General features: G+C 47.1%; 1 protein-coding gene and 1 long non-coding RNA gene across 2 annotated transcripts; one reads left to right on the plus strand and one right to left on the minus strand.

Moving 5' to 3' along the window:
* Positions 1–1,216: 1,216 nt before the first annotated feature.
* Positions 1,217–10,174, plus strand: LOC103786529 (SLAM family member 5-like). Its single transcript, XM_055110011.2, has 6 exons — positions 1,217–1,292; positions 3,462–3,854; positions 5,408–5,704; positions 7,316–7,460; positions 7,656–7,743; positions 8,025–10,174. Exons 1-6 carry the CDS (start codon positions 1,217–1,219, stop codon positions 8,169–8,171), a joined length of 1,146 nt encoding a protein of 381 aa, XP_054965986.2. The 3' UTR covers positions 8,172–10,174.
* Positions 10,175–11,523: 1,349 nt separating this feature from the next.
* Positions 11,524–20,422, minus strand: LOC130541067 (uncharacterized). Its single transcript, XR_008955108.2, has 3 exons — positions 18,974–20,422; positions 14,640–14,774; positions 11,524–12,912 (listed from the first exon to the last, which is right to left on the minus strand). It is a non-coding gene; the product is annotated as an uncharacterized LOC130541067 (long non-coding RNA).
* Between the last annotated feature and the right edge of the window lie 2,388 nt (positions 20,423–22,810).

Here is a 22,810-nt window from a genome sequence, read left to right on the forward strand (position 1 = left end):
TACATGCTCCTTTAGCTTGGAGGAGTTTATTATTACCCACCTTCTGAAGCCTACTTCTGTCAATTTGTCAAATTCATTCTCCATCCAGTTGTGTTCCCTTGCTGGCAAGGAGTTGTGATCCTTTGGAGGAGAAGAGGCATTCTGGTTTTTGGAATTTTCAGCCTTTTTGCTCTGGTTTTTTCTCATCTTCGTGGATTTATCTATCTTGGGGCTTTGATGTTGGTGACCTTCGGATGGGGATTCTGTGTGGACATCCATTTTGTTGACGTTGATGCTATTCCTTTCTGTTTGTTAGTTTTCCTTCGAACAGTCAGGCCCCTCTGCTGCAGGTTTGCTGGAGGTCCACTCCAGACCCTGTTTGCCTGGGTATCACCAGTGGAGGCTGCAGAACAGTGAAGATTGCTGCCTGTTCCTTTCTCTGGAAACTTCCTCCCAGGGGGCACCCACCAGATGCCAGCTGGAGCTCTCCTGTATGTGGTGTCTGTCGACCCCTGCTGGGAGGTGTCCCCCCAGTCAAGAAGAATGGGGGTCACCCCCCGCCAGGGGGACCCACCTGGGGAGGCAGTCTGTCCCTCAGCAGAGTTCAAGAACTGTACGGGTAGATCCACAGGTTCCTGCTGGCAGGAACCTTTAAGTCTGCTGAAGCTGGGCCCACAGCTGCCCCTTCCTTCAGGTGCTCTGTCCCAGGGAAATGGGAGTTTTATCTATAATCCCCTGACTGGGGTTGCTGCCTTTCTTTCAGAGATGCCCTGCCCAGAGAGGAGGAATCTAGAGAGGTAGTCTGGTTACTGCAGCTTTGCCAAGCTGTAGTGGGATCTGCCCAGTTCAAACTTCCCGACAGCTTTGTTTGCACTGTGACGGCAAAACCACCTACTCAAACCTCAGTAATGGCAGATGCGCCTCCCCCTACCAAGCTTGAGCATCCCAGGTCAACTTCAGACTGCTGTGCTGGCAGCGAGAATTTCAAGTCAGTGTATCTTAGCTTGCCGGACTCCATTGGGGTGGGATCCGCTGAGCTAGACCACTTGGCTCCCTGGCTTCAGCCCCCTTTTCAGGGGAGTGAACCATTCTGTCTCACCTGTGCCACTGGGGTATGAAAAAAAAAACTCCTGCAGCTAGCTCAGTGTCTACCCAAATGGCTGCTCAGTTTTGTGCTTGAAATCCAGGGCCCTGGTGGCATAGGCACCCGAGGGAATCTCCTGGTGTGCGGGTTGTGATGACTGTGGGAAAAGCGTGGTATTTGGGCCAGATAGCACAGTCCTTCATGGCAGGGTCCTTCACGGCTTTCCTTGGTTAGGGGAGGGAGTTCCCCAACCCCCTGTGCTTCCAGCTCACCATCCATGGGCAGCACCCACTGTCTAACCACTCGCAGTGAGATGAGCCAGGTACCTCAGCTGAAAATGCAGAAATCACCCGCCTTCTGCATTGATCTCACTGAGAGCTGCAGAACAGAGCTGTTCCTACTCGGCCATCTTCCTCCCCAACTCTCTTGCCCTTGCTCTGACCATGTGATATGCTGGCTACCCTTTGCCTTCCACCATGACTGTGATCTTTCTGAGGCCCCCACCAGGAGCAGATGCTGGCTCTACACTTCCTGTACAGCATGCAGAACTGTGAACCAATTAGACATGTTTTCTTTATAAACTGTCTAGCCTTAGATATTTATTTACAGCAATGCAAAAATGGACTGGCAAAACCACTAACTCACTGATGTGGATCCTGAAGGCCTGTGGTCCTGGTGCTAAGGGGTGCTGAGCCTGGGGTGGGGCCTAGTCCCTTGAGGGAGCTGAGAGGAGGGAGTGAGGCCTGGCCCAGAGGAGGGGTTTGGTGAACTGAGTTAGTGTATAACTGGAAACATAAATATTTGAAATGCTTCCACATCTAAGGATTGGCATGAGCTATTTGCTTTCAGTGAGAACCAGGAATGGGTGTAGGACAGCAGAACAGTGCAGGCTGAAAATGGGGAGGAATTTAGTCTTTAGAGAGAGCACTGCGTGCCCTGCCACACAGCAACAAACCCTGATGGACCTGGTCCAGATTGGTCCCACCCTGGTCCCCAGGAAGGACAGAGGTCTCTGGGTTCATTGTGGATGAGCCTGATTGACAAGGAAGGGCTCAGAAAGAGGTGGAGCTGAGGCGACTGTGCCCACTGGTCAGGGCTCTCTGGGAGACAGTGACTGAGGGAGACTGACCAGGGTCCTCATGGGCACTGCATAGGGAAGTGCTCTCTTGGTGGCAGGGACACAGTGCCACCAAACAGTCCATCTGCTCTCCCACACTTTCAGCCCCTGGAAGTTAACAGGGTCTCCTAACTAGTTCTGTCCAGAAAATATGGGTAGAGATTACATCACTTCTGGATGGTGCAGTGAATGCCCCACGGGTGCCTCTCTTATCTCCTTCCTTCTCTACTGTGGGGATGGAGGAGGATGTGAGGAGGCTGTGGGTTCCATATAGAGCTGCTACAAGGTGTGGAGCCCCCACCCACAAGTGACATGACCCTTCCCTCACTATCCCTTGTGGGACATGTAATGTGAGTAATATACAAACTCCCCTTGTTCTAAGTCCCTGACTTTTGTAACTGTTGCCACAGGGCAACCTGTATAATTCATGCCCTGTCTTATCCTGCCCTATCCTATCTGGACTAATTCCCTTCCTAGAAGGAAAGGCAAAGGAAAGAAACCTTCATCTTTGCCTTAGTTGTGTATTGTGTGACCTGTAACCCTAGAACTTAGGGCCTTAACACAATATGGGGCATGGTCTCACCATTTATGGAGGTCAGAACCCAGGACCTGGGTCCTGTGGTTCATTGTCTTACAGTTTATGGAGGTCAGGATCCAGGTGTGGTTCAGCTGGGTCCTGTGGCTCAAGGTCACAGAGACTGGAATGAAGGTATTGGTCGAGGCTGCCCTCAGCTCCCTGCCATGTGGGCCTCTCCACGGAGCAGCTCACAATGTGGTAGCGGGCTTCATCAGCCTGAACAGGAGAGAGTGATGGAGACAGAGGATGTGAGCCAGACAGAAGGGACACTCCATCACTTTTGCTGCGTTTGCAAGTAATCAGTGCAGCCTATACTCCAGGGGAGGGCATTACACAGGGGTGTGCACACAGTGGGGAGGCATCCTTGGGAGCCATGTTAGAAGCTGCCTCCTGCAGTTATGCACTTAGCATATGCCAGAAAATGTGCTAGGTGCTTTTGATCTAGGGTCTCATTTGATCCTTACTCTCATTATGGGGCAGGTAAGAAAACCGAAGATCGAGGGGTTCAGGAACCTGTTCAAGATCACACTCCACTAGAACCAGGAATTGATGCTAAAATTGCTTCAAGTCCATTATACTAGGCAGCCCCCCCAGAATCAAGGGAGGATTTTTGATGGATTTCTGTGACTCTGAACCAAAGTTCTGTGGTTCTCTCATTTGATCTTGATGAGGAAATACTCATGTTTCCTGTTTCTATGCCCTAGGTGTCTGCAGAACTGCAGCCAACACTTCTGGAGCACATGGCTCTGCAGGGAAGGATTCTGGAGCCCCCATTCATCTGAAGGGCATCCGAGGAGGTTCTGTCTTGTTTAATGCGATCGAGAAGCTCAGAGTAGATGTAGGCACCGAGTTGGAGGAGGTTCTATGGGCTTTGGGCGCTCTGACAAATCATACACAGTTGCTGCGAGTCCGCAGGGGGGCCGACTCTCCAACCTGGTTGAAACTCCAGGACAAGTTCAAGCAGAGGGTCCATGTACCCAGCATGTCATCCCTGAGGATTGAGAACCTGGCCCCTGAAGACAGTGGGCAGTACTTTGCCAACATCACCTCTACTAAGGGAGAGGGGATTTTCCAGGTTTTCTACCTCACTGTCTATGGTGAGTGACACCCCTCCCTCCCCCATCCTCTGGCTTACCTGCTTTTTTTGTCCCTAGAATGTCACATAGGCCCCATGCAGGGTTCCATTCAGACACCAACCTTCAGACTTCATTTTCTCCACTAAAAATAAGGCTTGTGAGGTCCCCAGAGATAGAGAGCAGAGCTGAGATTCACACCAGGGAATGAAGCTCTTTCAGTGTTTTGGAAGAGGAAATGAAAATTCTGAAAAATAGCAATTTTTTCAATAACATTAATCGTCCTATATATGACTAATGTCACTTAATTTATATAGTAATTTTTTATTGCTGATGTAACAAATTGTCAAAAATTATTGGCTGAAAGCAAGACAAATTTATTATCTCACTGTGCTATAGGCCAGAGGCCTGACACAAGTGTCCGTGAGCTAAAATGAAGGTGGTGGCGAGCTGTGTTCTTTATGGGGACTCCAGGGGAGAACTTGTTTTTTCACCTTTTTCACCTGCTAGTGGCTGCTGGCATCCCATGGCTCATGGCCATCTTCCTGTATCTCCTAATAGAACACTGATGTTAGTGTTTGGGAATTCAGAATAATCTCCCTATTTTAAAGTCAGCTGATTAGCCACCTTAATTCCATCTTAATGCCATCAACCTTAATTCCTCCTCTCTAGCAGCCTAACCTATTCCCAGGTTACCAGGATTGATCCTAGACATTTTGGAGGCCACTGTTCTGCCTACCACAGTTGGGAATCCCTGTGAATGGAGTCCTCCCAGTCCCCTCTCCTCTCACTCAGCCCCAGCCCAAAGCCAGCCTCAGTCACACAAGCCGCCACAAATCTAGCTCTCAAAGCCTCCATATGTGTAGGAGAAAGTTTACACCACAACACTTCTTAGGGAACCCATTTAGAAACTCTTTCTTTCCCTAAAGTTCCTCTCTGCATAGGGAAATATCCTGCCATGGAGAGAGTGGCTTTTGAGCTTTAGGTGCCACGTGATTTCTCAGGCTGGCCTGTGAATCTGATTCTTCTCTTCTGTCTGCAACACAGGTTCAGTGGCACTTTCTAAGCACACTCAGAGTCATTGTTCCCAGTCACTATCACCGCATCTCCCACAGACGTGTCTACTTTAGGGATCATGGGCCTTTCTCTGGCCTCCCAGAGCTGACCCAGAGCCCCACAAGGGCTATGCAGTCTCAGGCATGGCCTCAGCTGGAGACACAGGGGAGGGACCCTGGTCCAGCACAAGCTTTTCTTCCCCAGACTTCTTCCCCTTCTTGGAAAGACCCTGATATTCTGAAAACCCTGCATCCTGGGAAGGTAGAGTCCAGATTTTATTTTCTTTGGGACAGTTTTAAGACATGCTGAATCTAGAGAACCCACATGGAGCTGAACTCAGTGGCTTCCCTTCTTATTTCATTTGCTCCATATTTAGCTTTGGGCAAATCGTGTTTCATCTGTAGAATACACCCACTTTATAGGGCACATGCCATGGCTGCAATGAGAAGATTATGAAAAGTGAGACGTGCAATGTACTCCACACATGTGAGATTACTCTCTTTTGTCCACCTCTGCCCCAGAGCCTGTGCCTCACCCTGAGTTCCTGGCAAAGTCACTGTCTATCACACCAGACCTGTGTAACGTCACCCTGGAGTGTAGGGCTCCAGGGGCCACAGAAGACCTGAATGTGACTTGGGAGAGCAAGGGCCTCCTCAGAGAGCTGGAGCAGAGAGAAACACCAGGACCAGCCCCCAACCCCTGGACACTGGCTGTGAACCTGCCCCTGTGCCAGTGCAACACCCACCTCACCTGTGTGGTCAGCAACCAGGTGGATCAGAAAGCTGCAATCTTAGACCTTAGGAAAGTCTGTGTCCAAGGTGAGTGGTGAGTGTAGCCTGCAGGATAGGAGGGGCTGCCAAAGCTCAGGTAGCACTGGGGTCTGAGGGTTCTGGCCTCTCTTCTCTGCCATGTGCATTAGCACCACCTTCCACGTACTCACCACACACAGCAGTGTGGGAGTCACATCCACCTTCGTTCTGCCTTTAATCATCTCTCTCATCCATACCCTCCTCGCCACATCCCCACCATGTCCCTGCCAATTCGGACAGCAGCCTTCCAGGAGCTGTCCCACCCCATCCATCCTCCACTGAACATCCAGAATGGGCTTTGGGAAAAGTGGGTCAAATTGGGTTGTTGTCTGTGTCTTCTGTGTGATCTGGCCTCCAGTTACTCCCCCATGGAATTCGGGGCTCAGATGCTCCTTTGCCCATGTTTCTGGCTTTACCTGTGCACTTCACACCAAACTCCTTTCTTTTATTTCCCAAAATATGTCCTGCTTTCTGTAAGCTTCTGAGCTTCTGAACATGCTGTTTCTTACCCCATCAGCCCTCCCACACCCAGTGACTGACACTTCCTCTTTCATTCCTTTCCAAGCATTCCTCTAAGCTATGACAGGCTTTATGGGCACAAGACAGATGCAGTCACACAGGGTCCCACACTTCACAGGATTCCACAATTGGTTAAAACTCTGCTATTCCTTCCTTGAAGTTTTTAATCCTTTTTAATCAAGGGAATTTAAATTCACATTGCACAGGGCCCTGAAAATGATGTATCTGGTCCTGCCCTCAGGCCCCACCTCCTTAGGGAGCCATCCATGGCACCTCACACTGAGTAGCAATGACCTGTTTATGTCACTGTCTGCCCTGTAGACTGCAATGTCTTGATGTTTTCCTTTGAATCCCTGTGCCAAGCCTAGCTCCTGGCAACATTTGCTCACAAGCAGTATTCACTGAATGAATGATACCCTGTGTGCAGCCTCGTCCTCTCCAACCCTCCCTCCAGGAGCTGCTGGGGGATCTGATGTGTCAGCATCACTTTAAACCGCCTGCCGCCTCCTCCCTCACCCCCATCCTGGAGTGTTCAGCACTTAGCGTGACCACAAGGCCCTCCGGGCACAGACTCTTGCCTCCGTCTGACTCCCCTTGCCACAGCTCCTCCCTGCTCTGTCTCTCTCCTGCTACAGTGGGGTGCCGGCAACTCCCAGGGCTGGTGTTTTGACACAAACATTTCTCGAACTTGGTGCTCCTATTTCCTTGAATTCCCCCATCCTGAATATCTGAGAATCTCTCACTCGCCCTTAAGCCTCACTTTAGCCAGCACCTCCTCTGGGAGGTCCTCCCTGAAGACCTTGTACAAGGTGGAAGCCACTATTGCAGCTGCGATCCCTCTGTCTGTAAGTTGGTATTTTCTGTCTTCCTTCCTGTGTGCTGGGTTGCTGTGGACATTGTCTTGTGCATCTCAGCATCCCTGGTACCAAGCAGCAGCTCCTAACCAGTTGAATGAATGGATCTGCCATGCTCCTCCCTCTTCAGCTTTGGCACCAGGCTCCTTCCCACTGCTCCACCTGCTTTCTCCCTCTGTCTCCTCTTGGCAATGAGTATCTCAAGTTACCTCCTGCCTTAACATTTTCCACTCTCCCCATGTGACAGAAACAGGTTCACACAACATGGTTAGACTGCTCCCAGGCATCCTAGGGGCTGTTGTGGGTATGCTGTTGGTCCTGGGAACTGGGCTGTATCTTTTGAAGACATGTGGGAAGAAGAAGAAGAAGATGATGAATATAGGAAGAGGCAAGTTGAATTTCCCCTTCCATACCCAGACACCTCCACTCCCTCACTAGAACCCCAGCTTCCTTTCTCCTGAATTTTGCTTCCAGGGAGTGGACTCTGCAGAGGGATGGTGGGTGTGACCTTGGCCTTGGGGTTCGTGGCAGTGGGGAGGGATACAGGTTTCTATGGCACAGATTGAAGCTTTGATTTTCTCAGGCAGAGAATTGCAGGAGAATCATGGGGTCGATGATGGTGTCAACCAATATGAAGATCTCAGACAGCAAGTGTTTCCGAAGGGCAAGGACAAGGTAAGGGCTGGGGCACTGGCCACTCTGGCAACTCCCAGGTCTCTCTGTCCAGACTTGGGCTTCTAATTCCAGGACCTGCCATTTCTGACCACACCGCCTGTTTATCTGTATCTGGACAATCAACAGCATTTACTAAGAAATTTGCATCTGGGTGTGATGTAGTGCTGGGCACTTTAGAGGAATTCATGAGCTGTGCATGGCAGTGGGTATTGGCCCTGTGGGTCCCTCCACATCGTTTCTATCCCTCAGCTGATCCAACAACCCTCTGTCTTGTATTCCAGGGCATCGGTGAACAATATCTGGAAAAAAGGGAGTCTCTCACTCCTATCTACAGTGAGGTTCATTATCATTGTCCAGGCCAGGCCATTAAGATCATTCGATTGGAGGAAGCAACAGGATCTGGCACTCCCAGGACACCTGTACTCTGAGCCTGAAGCCTGCAGATCCCCGCCTTTCCCAGTGCTGGTTCAGTTTCCGCTGCCCCTAGTCTGTGTTACTCTGATCTCATAGCTACAGTTCTACAGTGTACCCATGGCCTGTTCGCATTCTGTGACACCTCCCAAAGATGCACTTACACTTGGGCAAAGATTCTTCCCTTGTCATTGACATTGCTCCTGACCCCTCTCTTTCAGAAGCCTTCCCAAGGGGACCCTGTCTGATTGCACAGGTGGCAAATCCCCACCACCTCTGCCATGTCACTTGTGTGTGTAATTCTGAGGACACAAGCCCAGACATGGGAACTGTGCAGAGGTGTTGACTGTGCTGCAGAGGAGGGACATAGACCTGGCTTCTGGATGCTGAGTTGGAGGATATCGTGGGTGGGTAGAAGCCCACAAAGGAACACGCTGAGGCTTCCTTTGCAGATTTTGTGTAGGGCTCCCTTGCGGGTATCAGGCAGTGCGTGTGTGCATGCAGGTTGGTGGTGGAGGGGGGTGTCTAGTGCATATTATACAACTGAACCAAAGCCACCTTTCTTTTCTTCTGTGCTAATCTTAACTTAATCTTCAGCCTCAGCCTGTGGATCCAAACTCAACTTCCTGTAGAGTGGAAAGAGAAATTTTTATCATCTCAAAACCTTCCTAGCCTCAGTGTCTCAGAGAATGACCCTAAGAGGCCACAGTTGGAGGCTGTCTTAGGAACACAGCCTCAGCTCTTTCCTTGGCCTAGTATAAGGCACTTGGCTGTAAGAACAGAAGTGTGATATCCTTCCACACTCACTTGATGAGGGCTACTTGGGCTCTGATGGGTGAAGCTGTTGAGAAGGTCTGACTCAGCCCTCTCCAACCTCTTCTTATTCTGACCCTTAATACCCCAGTAGCCATGCTGGCCCCAAACCCTTGGTCATCCACTTCTTTGCTCACTTGCATCTCTCTGCCTGACATGAAAGTTCCTTCTCCCTGTTCCTCACCCTCACTCCCGCCTGTTGAAATACTACTGTGCTGCTCAAAGCTCTTCCCAAGATGCTTGTTCCATGGAGCTCTCTGGATCTTAAAGGTTTAGACATGATCTCTCCCACAACTGACTTTTCTGAACACCTTGGACACTATGTACGGTCCCTGCCAGTTTGTCCTAGGATGGTCATGAGTCTTCCTGCAGGACTAACCTGGGCTCTCTCAGGTGGATGTGGGGCTGTGGGGTAATAGGGCTGAGGAGACAAGTACTTATTGGTGCAAATGGTCTGGGCCACCTTGTTCCCAACCCATGGGGTCAGCAGAGGGAGATGCAGCACAGGGGCTACTGACAAACTCTCTGGTGTGGCTCTACCTGGAAACAGGGATGGACATAATGACCTCCCTTGACTATGCGTGGCCTGAGGTCCTAATTGGAGACTTCCTTACTCCCTCATCCACCTCTTATTGCGAACCTGGCCATTCTTCCATCATGGTATGTGGGTGTTTCTTTCCTCCTGAGGGGTCCTCAGCTTCTTGCAGCCTCTGCCTCTTATTTGAGTCCCAGCTTTTATGCAGAGATGAGCTAACTCTAGTACCATGAGCTGCTGTGGCATGTCTGGTGGCCTAGATCCTTGGGCCCCTTAGTTTCCCTCATGGCTCAGGTGAGCTCATTTCCTCATTGCCACCCACAGAAAACAAAGATCTGAACAGAGTCCCTGCTAAGAGATGGAGCACTAGAAAATAGTGCTAGGTGCCTGCTGAATGGTGGGTGGGTGAGGCAAGAGGGAGAGGATCCATAGCAGGGCTTCATTTCTGCCATCTTCCCCTTTAGACTGAGCTGAAGGCCGAGGGTGTGCTGGTCTCTTCACTGGCTTCCCAGGTGACTGGACATTACTGGGTATCAGTGCACATTAACCCTGGGGCAGCATAAGATGTGATCACCCAACTGACGTTCCCACTGCACCAAAGGCAACAAAAAACCAAACCAAACAAACCAAAAAGAGGAACAAGGCTTTTGAGGCTGTTTTGAACCAGTTTTTGTCCCAGGCACTTTGCACATATTATTCTTTTTAATTCTTCTTTAAATACATTTTTAATTTTAAAATACTAAATGTTTTACTCTTCTTGTTTATGATTTCTTCCAATGATATCAAACTTAAAAGTCCTCTGCATTCAAAGGACCCAATAAGTTTTTATTTATATTTTCTTCTGTTGAAAACATTACATTATAAATACACATTTTACTCTGATATTCCTTTTAATTGTTATAAGAACCTACTATAGTTGGTATAGGTCAACAGTATTCAAAACTAGTTGGTGGCAGAGCAAAGCCTTAGATCCAACACTGGATGATTCCAAAGCTCCTTATCTTTTCCCCTCATGACAACGGTCACTGAAGACCCTTGCTATGGTTTGGATGTTTCCTGTTGGAACTTAATCCCCAATGCAAAAGCATGAAGAAGAGCCGGCTTTTAGGAGGTAATTAGGTCCCAAGAATGGAATTGGTACTCTTAAAATGGCTTGAGGACAGTGTCACCCCTTTTGCCCTTCTGTCACTTCAACCATGTGAGGGCACAGTGTTCCTCCTTCCACCATGTGAGAATACAGTGTTCCCCACTTCCACCATGTGAGGACACAGTGTTCCTGCCTTGGATCATGTGAAGACATTGTGCTTCCCCCTTCCACCATATAAGGACATGATGTTCCTGCCTTTCACCAGGTGAGGACACAGTGTTGCTCCCTTCCACCATGTGAGAACATAGTCTACCCCCTTTCTCCATATGAGGACACGGTGTTCCCCACTTCCAACATATGAGGATGTGGTGTTTCTCCTTCCATTATGTAAGGACATAGTGTTCCTTGCTTCCACTACGTAATGACACAGTATTGCCCCTTCCACCATGTGAGGACACAGTATTGCCCCTTCCACCATGTGAGGACACAGTATTGCCCCTTCCACCATGTGAGGACACAGTGTTCCCACTTTCCATCATGTGAGGACACAGTATTGCCCCTTCCACCATGTGAGAACATGGTGTTCCTGCTTTCCATCATGTGAGGACACAGTATTGCCCCTTCCACCATGTGAGGACACAGTGTTGCCTGCTTCCATAATGTGAGGACATGGTGTTCCCACCTTCCATCATGTGCGGACATACTGTTCTCCCCTTTCACCACTGAGTGCAGTGTTTCCCTCTCTGCTATGTGATGATATCACAATAAGATGCCATCTATGGAGCTGAAGGTGAGATGAAGAGACCCTGAATCTGCCTTACCAGATCCTGAATCTGCCTTACCAGATCCTGAATCTACTGGTGCCTTGATATTAGACTTCTCAGCCTCCAGACTGTGAGAAATAAATTTCTATTATATACAAATTGCCCAGTGATTTATACATCTAAGGTATTTTATTATAGTAGCCAAACAGACTAAGATACTGTTGGAATCCTGGAGTATTCTGATGGGAGTATCCTCCTGTTGTCAATCTCCCAAGGATCCTGGCCTCCTGACTCAGGTGCCTCAACTGAGGCTAAGCTTCTTGGTGCTGGAACAACTAATGATTGAAAGAGAAATTACCCCTTAAGTGGCAGTAGGGCCCTGATTGGGTGGAAGACACGGAATAAAGGACATTGCACTCAAATGCAGACAAGACATTCAGAGAAGAGATATTTTCTTCCTTGGTCTTTGTCCAAGTTCCCTCCTGCCCATGTCAGGGATAACAGCATCACATCTTCAAATCACCTTCCACTGATGATATTATTAATCATAATGTCATTCAGTAGGCTTTTCATAAGTCTCTCATTTACAGTTTCTACAACTCTATGAGGCATAAGCCCCCCATTGTACACATGAAAAAGCTAAAATCCAGAGAAGTTAACTACTTCATACAAGTTCTCCTGAGTGTAAGTAATGGAGATATGATTTGCATCCACAGAGAAGCATAATTTTGCTCATTTTTGACTCCTTCTTACTCATTTCAGATGCCCAGTCAGTCAGTTTATTCCATTGGGTTATCTGTCAGAAAGCTTCTTATATTCCATCTCCCTCTCAATACTTCATTTCCGTTTTTCCACCTTCACCTTCACCATTTTTACATTCCACCAGCAATGTGGGAGAATATCTCCATATCCTTCCCAACCCTTGCTATTGTCCATTTCTTTGATTATTGCCTTCTGAGTGTGTGTGAACTGGTAACTCATTGTGCTTTTGATTTTCATTTCCTAAATGACTAATATTGGTGAACATCTTTCCACGTTGCACATTAACCATTTGTATACCTTTTTTTTTTGGAAAAGTCCCTTCTGTCTTGAATTCTCTTCTGTCATGCATTGCCCCCACCACTCCATTAAAACTGCTCAGGTCCAGGTCAGCAGAAAACTCCATGTTGCTAAATCCAATGGTCAATGCTCAGTCCTCATCTTCCTTGATGTGTCAGCAGCAATTAACATACCCTCCCTTGAAACTGTCTTCACCTCCAATTACCACTCACCATTCTTTTCCTTCTACTTAGAGGCTGCTCCTTAGTTTCCTTGCTAGTTTCTTTCTTATCTCTCTAACCTCTATATTCTGGAATATCCTCAGGTTTACACCCAGATGATCTGTCTTCATTATCCACTCTCATTTTCTTTCTGAGATTGTGGCTCTGCACTAATTCCTGGACCATATGCCAATATAACCTTATGGCAAAAGGGACTTTGCAGACGTCATCAAGTTTAAGGGTCTTGAGATGTGAATTATCCTGGGTTATCTGGGTCAGTTCAGTATAATCACATGAGTCCTAAAAATTGGAAGAAGAAGAAAAGTAAGTCAGAGACATACAAGGTGAAAACTTGTTCCACTGTTTTTGGCCTTGAAGATGGAGTAAGGGAACCTCAAGTCAAGGAAATGCAATAGGCTCTAGAAGCTAAGAAAGGATCTCAGTTTATATCCAGCAAGAAAATGAGGATCTCAATCTTAAAACCACAAAGAACTACATTCTAACAATAGCCAGAATGAGCAAAAAGGAACATACCCTAGCGACACAAGGACTTTTTTCCAATTAGGCTTGTACCAGAATTCTGACCTCCAGTATTGTAAAATAATAAATCGGTTTTGTTCTAAGTGCCTACATTAGTGCTGATTTATTGTGACAAAAACAGAAAACTAACAAAGCTGTCATACTGTCTCATGGTTTTAAAAACATTGGCTACTCTGTCATTTTCAGCCAGGTCCCTCCTATGGATGCCACATTGTGAATATCTAACTTCTTACTTGACAGCTCCACTAGGACGTATAACAGGAATCTCCAGCTTGGCTTTCAAACTCCCCAAACACGCTTCCCATACAGTCTTCCCATCCCAATAAATGTCATCTCTATTACTCCATTTGTTGCAGCCACAAAATATTGGTGCCGTCCTTGACTTTGTTCTTTTTCTCACACCACACTCTCTATTAGCAAACAATATTTTTTATTCAATGTATATATCTATAGTATAACTATTTACCATATGACCTTCGTCTCTTACCTGGACTATTGCATAGCTTCACAGTATCCCTGTGCCTATTTTTAGCCTCCTAATGTTTAGTCTCAAAATAGTGGCAAGTGATATTTTCAAAACATCAGTTCCATCATATTACTCCTTAGCTCAGAACTTTCCCGTGGCTCCCACTTCACCTGCAAAGCCCTGCACCATCTGACCTCATAGCCCATGCTCCCCTCTTTCCTCAGTCTACTCTAAGATACTGGGGTTTTTTCTATTTCCTTCGACAGACCAGGCATGCTCCTGCTTCAAGGCCTTTGATTCTGCCTAGAATTCTCTTCTTCCAGGTATTTACCTGTCTCATTTCCTGTCCTCTATCAGGTCTTTTAGGAATGCTCCCTTCTCAGTGGGATCTGCCCTGGTCCTTTCCTCCCCATTCCATTTAAAGCTACATCCTCCTCCTGCTTTCCTGTTCCTGCTCCCTTCTCCCTGCTCTACCTTCCTCAACACCACTTATCACAGGGAAGTGAGGCAGGGTGCATTTTATCCTGGCTGTCCTTTAATGACAAATATGCAAAGAAGACTTCAACAAGTGAGCCACAAATTCTAGCCTGCCAAAATCATTATTATGGCCAGGAAACTGCAACACTGATAAGTTAACAATCTTGTCCAAATTCTCATAGTTATTAAGTGGCAGAGCTGGGATTCAAGCATTGGAGTTGGGTCCTATAGCTCTTGCTCTTGACCACCATATCACACTAGCTAAATCAGTTATAGTTTATCCACATAGTAGTGTACTATTTAGGTGATTAAAAGGATAAATTACAGTCATAAACCACTTAGCAACGTTTCAGTCAATGATGGACCACATATACAATGATGGTCCCATAAGACTGTAATGAAGCTGGCTGCACACGGTGGCTCATGCCTGTAATCCCAGACTTTGGGAGGCCGAGGTTGGAGTATTGCTTCAGCCCAAGAGTTCAAGACCAGCCTGGGCAACATAGGGAGACCACATCTCTACAGAAATAATCCAAAAGATTACCTGGGCATGGTAGTAGGTGCCTGTGGTCCCAGCTACTTGGGAGGCTGACGGGAGAGTCTCCAGAGCCTGAGAGTTTGAGGCTGTAGTGATCCGTGATCATGCTACTGCACTGCAGCCTGGTTCTCAGAGTAAGACCTTGTCTCAAAAAAAAAAAAAAATGACAATTGAGCTGAAATAATTCCTATTGTCTAGTGATGCTGTAGTCGTTGCAATGTCTTAGCAAAATGCATTAGTCATGTGTTTGTGGTGATGCTGTTGTAAGCAAACCTATTGCACTGCCAGTCATATAAAAGTATAGCACACACAATTATGTACAGTGCAGAATGCTCGATAATTATACTAAAGTGCTATGTGACTGGTTTATGTATTTACTATATTTTTATTGTTATGTTGGAATATACTCCTACTTATTAAAAAATTAACTGTAAAGCAGCCTCAGGCAGATCCTCCAGAGGTATTCCAGAAGAAGGCATTATGATCCTAGAAGATGACAGCTCCATGCATGCTATTGCCTCTGAAGAACTCTCAGTGGGTCAAGATGTGCAGGTGGATGACAGTGTCATTAATGATCCTGACTCTGTGTTATGAGTATGTTTGTGTCTTAGTTTTTAACAAAAATATTAAAAAGTAAAAAATGTTAACATAGAAAATAGCATATAGAATAAGGATGTACAAAGGAGAAAATACTTTACATAGCTGTATGTTTTTGCATTTTAAGCTGTGTTGTTATAAAAGAATTATAAAGTTAAAGAATTAAAAGTTAAAAAGTTGCAGGAGGCTACAGTTAATTTATTACTGAGAAAAAAATACTTTAAAGTAAATTGAGTGTAGCCTAAGTATGCACTGCTTATAAAGCCTACAATAGTGTACAGTAATGTCTAGGTCTTCACATTCACTCACGACCCACCCACTTCTCAGACCAACTTCCAGTCCTACAAGCTCCATTCATGGTAAGTGCCTTATACAGGTGCTAGGGACAAACTGCCCCCAAAAAGCTTCTTGAAATGTCTCCGTGCTGCCCTCCGCTCCCCACTCTGCAACTCCTTTCCATGCCACCCCACTCTTTCCCTCAAGCCTGTTTACATTTCTAAGCCCTTATCTAGGAGCCAGCAAACTTTGCAGTGAAGCCAGCAAACTTCACTTATCAGACCCTGCTGCTGTAAGCAAACCCCAATTACAAACTATCCGGACCACACAGGGGGAAGTCGTGGGAAGCATAAACAAACTTTACCCTCCTGTAAGTTCCTGCTATCATAAATGTCACCAGGTGATATTTGGCAAAATTAACCAGCAAACACCCCCAGGATGCGGCCATACCAAAAAACTCCCTCAAACTCCCTCCCCAGTATAAACCCCTCATTCCGTAAGCTTGGCGCTACCTCCTCTGAGTGTGGTGGAGTAGCCCGGCAGGTTCAATTAACTTACTCGCCTGACTTTGGGTCTATTCTTCCTTCCCTCGGCTGCCCTTACATTCTGGTGCCCAAAGCCCGGAAGGGGATAGACTCTGGCCGGGACTCACTTCTCTCTCTCTCCCTGCCCATCACCGCTCTCCTGGCCATTCTCACCTTTCCCGAACGTGCCGAAGACCCAGAGAATCTCCTAGATTCTCCCTTTGCTGGCAACCTCATCCACCATCAAATCCTCCGCCAGGGTGAGTAAAAAGAGACTGTTGCCCTTCCCCGGAACCCGTCCGTCTCTCCGTTTCCGAAAACCCCAGCGCTGGGCCAAGGGCTTCCTCCGGCCTCCGGGCCTCTCTCTGGTCCCTCCATTTCAGGGACGCCCGACACGGCGGTTACCTCCTCTATTCCGGGCAAGCTCTCCCGTCGTCCTTGTCACCACCAGAAGTCTCTTCCTCTACCACCCACCCCCGCCCACCACGCTCCATTCGCTATGAGAGCCTCTCAGTCTACTCCTAAAACTACCCAGCTTAGATGTCTCCTTCGCAATCTCAAGGCTGTCGGCCTCCGTTCAGAAATCTGCCCTAAGAGGCTTATCTTTTGCTTCAATACCGCATGGCCTCAATGCAAATTAGACCGTGGCTCTCAATGGCCCAAAAATGGCACTTTCAACTCCCACGTGCTCAGAGACTTAGACAACTTTTGCTACCGCAATGGGAAGTGGTCTGAGATTCCTTATGTTCAGGCTTTCTTTACTCTCCTTAGTCATCCTTCCCTCTGCCAATCCTGCTCTACTTTTCAAATTCTCCTCATGCGCTCCAAACCCGACTCGCCCCCTGCTCCCCTCAACCCAGTAGCCCCAGCCGACAACTCCTCTTCGACTCGCCGATTTTCCTCCTTCCTAACAGCATCATAATCCTCCACTGGAACAGCATGATCCCCCGCTGTATGTCTCTGCTCAGGCTCTCTCTCTCCCCTTCTCTCCAACCATCCTGCCTCCGACTCTGAGTCCTCTCCATCTCTGCCTCTCACCTGCTCTTGGGCCCAACATGCTCAGCAACCAGCTCCCTTGCTTCTCCTTCAGGAAGCAGCAGGAGCTAAAGGTATTGTTAAAATTCCCTTCTCCCTCACTAATATCTCTCTAATTAACAAAAGACTCAGTTCATTTCCAAAAAACCCTACCTCTTATATTAAAAAGTTTCAGTACCTTACCCAGTCTTATAAACTAACAGCATAACCTCTATGTTATCCTCTCTTCCACCCTCACCCCAAAAAAGCAGAACCGTTTCTAAACCCTAGCTCAGGCACATACTGATACAATTCGTCACCAAGCTCCTACCCAGCCTACTAGCACAGAGGCAGTCCCCAACCAGGAACCCCAATGGAATGATCAAAGAAGGCCTCTGGGCACTGCCATCAAGACCACACAATTATATATCTGCTTGCAGGGCTCAAAAAGAGTGCCCATAAAGCAGTAAACTATAAAAAAAACTTTCAGAAATCACCCAAAGTCCTGACAAAAACCCAGCCCTTTTTCTCTCTCGTTTAACTAAAGCCATAAGCCTATATATCAAGCTAGACCCAGCCAGCCCAAAAGGAACCACTATCTTAAACCTTCAGTTCATCTCCCAATCCACTCCCCAATATTCGGCACAAGCTTCAGAAGGTTGACAATGGCCCTCAAACCCCACAACAAAACCTTCTTAATTTAGCCTTCAATGCCTTTTAACAATCATAATGAGGAAAGTAAAAGACAAAAACAGGCAGAGTTTCAAATGCTTGCCTCTGCCGTCAGAGGCCCTGCAGGCCACTGGGCCGCGGCTCTACACGGAAGCCTCCTAATAATCCACCTCCACCTGACTCCTGTTTCAAATGCGGCAATAAAGGCCACTGGCCCAGACAATGCCCATACCCAGGTAAGCCCACCAGGCCGTGCCCCCTCTGCGGAGGACACCACTGGAAGTTGGACTGTGAGCTGCCCCAACAAGGACCACCCCCATCCCTTCCTGAGCCGGCCAAAACCTCCTACTAGGAACTCATTGGCCTTGCCGCTGAAGACTAACGGTGCCCTGGAATGGACACTCTGGCAACTACCATCTCTTCATCCAATCCAAGGGTAACCCTGATGGTGGCAAGTAGGCCAGTATATTTTTTAATGAATACCAGGGCAACCTATTCTGCTTTACCTTTTCAGGTAAAGCAGACCCAGTCTGGTACCCACCCAGACCAGGACCCACCCAGTCCTCCCAAGTCTCTGTTGTGGGAAATGATGGACAAATCTCCAAACCCCAAGCCACCCCTCCACTTTTCTGCTCCCTACACACCTTTTCCTTCACTCACTCTTTCTCAGTCCAGCCCTCATATCCAACTCCACTCCTAGGCAGAAACATCCTTTCAAAACTCCACACTACTCGCCACTTCCACATTCCCCGTAGTACCCAACACCCAACACAGCCATCCAGACCCCTCTAATATTTCCAACTTTCTCCTACTCCTCCAACCTCCCACCTTAAAACATGCAACCTTTCCTTATTCCCCGTCTGTAGTTAACCCCATCCAGTTCCTGACACAAAAGCAGTATTCCATCCCCCAAGGAGCTCTCATAGGCCTAAAGCCTACCATTTCTCACCTCCTCACCAGTCACTTACTCTACCCAACAGACTGCCCTTTTAACACACCAGTTCTACCTGTTAAAAAGCCAGATAAAACTTATTGCTTAGTCCAGGACCTCAGGTTCATTAACCAAGCTGTACTCCCAGTATGTCCAGTAATTCCTAATCCATACACTTTACTTTCCACAATTCCCTCCAATACCACCCATTTTTCTATTCTAAGCCTAAAAGATGCTTTTTTCACAATTCCTTTACATCCTAATTCCCAAAACCTCTTTACCTTTACATTAAAAAACCCCAACACCCACCTTTCACGTCAGCTTACCTGGTGGGTACTACCTCAAGGTTTCAGAGACAGCTTCCACCTTTTTAGGCAGGCCCTTGCTCACGACCTCTGTACCTTATCCCTAAAAGCATCCATTCTCCCTCAATGTGTTAATAATCTGCTCCTGTGTAGCCCTTCTCAAAAAAACGGCAACGCCCAGACTATCTCTCTCTTTTAAACTTCTTAGCAGAACAGAGGTATTAGGTCTCCCCTAAAAAAACACAAATATACACCCCCTCAGTCTCCTACCTAGGCCTAGCCCTTACCGTGCAAACCTCAAGGCTCACAACCCACCGCATATCCCTCCTCCAGTCCCTCCCACCTCCACAAACTAAACAAGAAATTCTCTCTTTTCTAGGACTAGCAGGATATTTTAGGCTCTAGTTTCCCTCCTTTGCTCTACTTGCCAAACTGTTATACCAAGATACTAAAGGCCCTCTCCATGAGCCTTTAAACTCTGCATAGCCTATTACCCAACTTTTCTGTCTCCTCCAAAAATCTGTCACCTCAGCCCCATCCTCACTCTCCCAGACCTCACCAAACCTTTCTCCCTCTATACCAACGGATGGCATAAAGTTACACTGGGTGTTCTAACCCAGTCTAAAGGACCCATCCTCCAGGTTGTTGCCTACCTCTCTAAACAGCTTAAAGCCACAGTTCTCAAACGGCCTGCCTGTCTCCAAGCATTGGCAGCAGCTGCTGTCCTCACCTTAAAAGCCTAAAACCATCTCTCCATGCCGACCTAACAGTTTATTCAACCCATAACATCAAAAGCATGCTAACTCACCACAGTGTACTAAGTTTCATCTCTCCCTCACGGCTTCTCCAACTGTATGCTCTATTCATAAAAACTCCCCAAATCACCGTGCTAACCAGCTCTCGTCTAAACCCAGCCATGCTCTTACCTGAAATTTCTACCTGTCAAGACCCTGCACACTTCTGTGTAAACACTGCTCAAACCTTTCTTATACCCTTTCCAAACCTAACAGACCAACCCCTTCTAAATAATTCCTTTACTTAGTCTATGGACAGCAGCTCCTTAACATTCAGCCAAAATACCACCATCCACAGTCCTCATAATCTACAAAATCTCCTTTCCTCCCAAGCATTAAGCTCCCTTCCTCCTTCCCGGATTCAATTACTCCATGCCCTCTTTATCAAAAATCCTGAATTCAGTCTTGCCAAAAGTGCTCCTCTCAACCCAGCATCCTTACTCCCCGTATCCTCTTCCCCTCCTACTCATTCTTGCACTGACATCCTGGATCACCTACAGCCACACTTTCCAAACATTTCCTCCGAGCCTCTCACCAGCCCCGATGACCAGCTATTTATAAATGCCTCCTCTTCCGGGCCCACTGGCTCCCCAAAAATTGCTGGGTATGTGATTGTTTCCTTTGACTGAGTAACTAAAGCTAAACTCCTACCTCCAGTAACCTCCTCTCAAAAAACAGAACTCATAGCTCTCACCAGAGCCCTAACCCTTTCCAAAGACAAATGAGTCAATATTTACACAGACTCCAAATATGCATATCACATTTTTCATTCCCATGCTGCCATCTGGCAAGAGAGAGGATTCCTCACTGCCAAAAGGCCCCATATCACTAACAGCCCCCTTACTTACCAACTCCTTCAGGCCACACACCTCCCGACTGAAGCGGGAGTTATACACTGTCAAGGACATCAAACAGGGTCAGATAAAATCTCAAGAGGGAACAAAAAGTCTGATGATGCAACAAAAGAAGACTTCCTGTCTTCCACTCCTGCCTCCCTCCTCCTCATTATCCCTACAATCCAACCTCAATACTCCCCCACTAAAAAAGCCTTATTACTACAACAATGAGCCTTCCTCCAGGGGGACTGGATAATTAAGGACCAGAAGCCAGTCCTTCCCCAGGGCCAAAAGAACAAAATCCTAACATCTCCACCAATCTTTCCGTATTGGTGCATGTCCCCTGTATCTCCTCCTCCACCCATATTTCTTATCCCCTCACCTATTCACCTCATTAAGAAACATAACTTCAAACTGTCATATATGCTCTGTCACCTCCTCTCAAGGAGCCCTCCACTCCCCATCTATTCCTACACACCAGCTAAGAGGAACACTCCCAAGAAAGAACTGGCAAATAGATTTCACCCACATACCTATGAATACATAAAAATAACAAAATAATACATCTTTTTAGCATACACAACCAGTTGTGTCTACCAAGCCAAGGCATACTTTTCCTATGCGGTACCTCAACTTATATTTACCTCCCCTCACAGCCAAAAATGGAGAACTCTGCCCTTTTCTAAATAAACAATGTTACTTTTATCTTAACCCATCTAGCTTAATACAAAATGCTGTAAAAAAAAAAAAAAAAAAGGACCAAGCGCGCGCACACACACACACACACACACACACACACACACAAAGTCTCCCGATGGCCAGTGTGGCCCTCCTGGTCCTTTAGTGCCTGGTTTCCATGGCTAATGCCCCTCCTAGACCTGGCCATAACCATTCTTCTTTTTCTAGCATTCAGCCCTTGTCTATTACGCCTTCTAACCCAGTTTTACAGGACCGTGTCAGAGCCCTCACCCATGGGACAGTACAAAATATGATGCTGTTCCAGGAATACCAATGGCTCCAAGAACAGCAGTCCCTACCATCCAGCCTTCCCCCATAACCGTCGCCCCTTCCCAGCAGGAAGTAGCCAGACAATGGCATCCCTCTTCTATTACCTATTAAAAGGCTGGAATGTTAGGGACAAACTGCCCCAAAAAAGCTTCTTGAAACCTCTCCGTGCTGCCCGCCCATCCCCACTCTGCAACTCCTTTCCATGCCACCCCCCTCTTTCCCCCAAGCTCTTTACATTTCTCAGCCCTTATCTAGGCACCCCAGTGAAGCTAGCAAACTTCACTTAACAGGCCCTGCTACTATAAGCAAACCTCAATTACAAACCATACGGACCACAGAGGGGGAGGTCATGGGAAGCATAAACAAACTTTACCCTCCTGTAAGTTTCTGCTATCATAAATGTCACCAGGTGATATGTGGCAAAATTAACCAGCCATACCAAAAAATGCATGCGGCCATACCAAAAAGCTCCCTCGAACCCCCTCCCCAATATAAACCCCTCATTCTGTAAGCTTGGCACTGCCTCCTCTGAGTGTGGTGGAGCAGCCTGGCAGGTTCAGTAAACTTACTCGCCTGACTTTGGCTCTACTCTTCCTTTCTCTCAGCTGCCCTTACAACAGGTGTACCATATTTCATCTTTTATACCATGTTTTTACTGTACCTTTTCCACATTTAGATATTTTTAGATACAAAATTCTTGCCATTGTGTTACAATTGCATATAGCATTCAGTACAGTAACATGCTGTACAAGTTTGTAGCCCAGGTGCAAGAGGCTATACCATACAGCCTGGGTGGATAGTAGGCTGCACCATCTAGGTTTGGGTAAAAACACTCTATGATGCTCGCACGACGATGAAATTACTTAATGGCACATTTCTTAGAACATATTCATGTCACTGAGTGACACATGACTATATTTTTATATATTTAAATGGGAAGACATCAGTGAAATATTAATTGTGGTACGGAACAGCATGTGTGCATGTCTATGTGGGCATGGTCAGGGTTGAGCACTGAAATCTGATCTATACGGAGGCTTCAGAAAATTTAAGCTGGAACATATGTGGTAAGCAGAGGCTGAGAGTTTGCCTTTTAAGATAATAATCCTCAGAACATAGCCCAGTAAATGTTGGTTGAGTGAAGGAATGAATCATGAGACCCCTCAGGTTATCATTACTTTGATGTGTTAACCAAGGTTCAGAGTCTGGCCCTCAGACTC

The sequence above is a fragment of the Pan paniscus genome, chromosome 1, assembly GCF_029289425.2.
Source record: "Pan paniscus chromosome 1, NHGRI_mPanPan1-v2.0_pri, whole genome shotgun sequence".
In the NCBI taxonomy this organism is placed as follows: domain Eukaryota; kingdom Metazoa; phylum Chordata; class Mammalia; order Primates; family Hominidae; genus Pan; species Pan paniscus.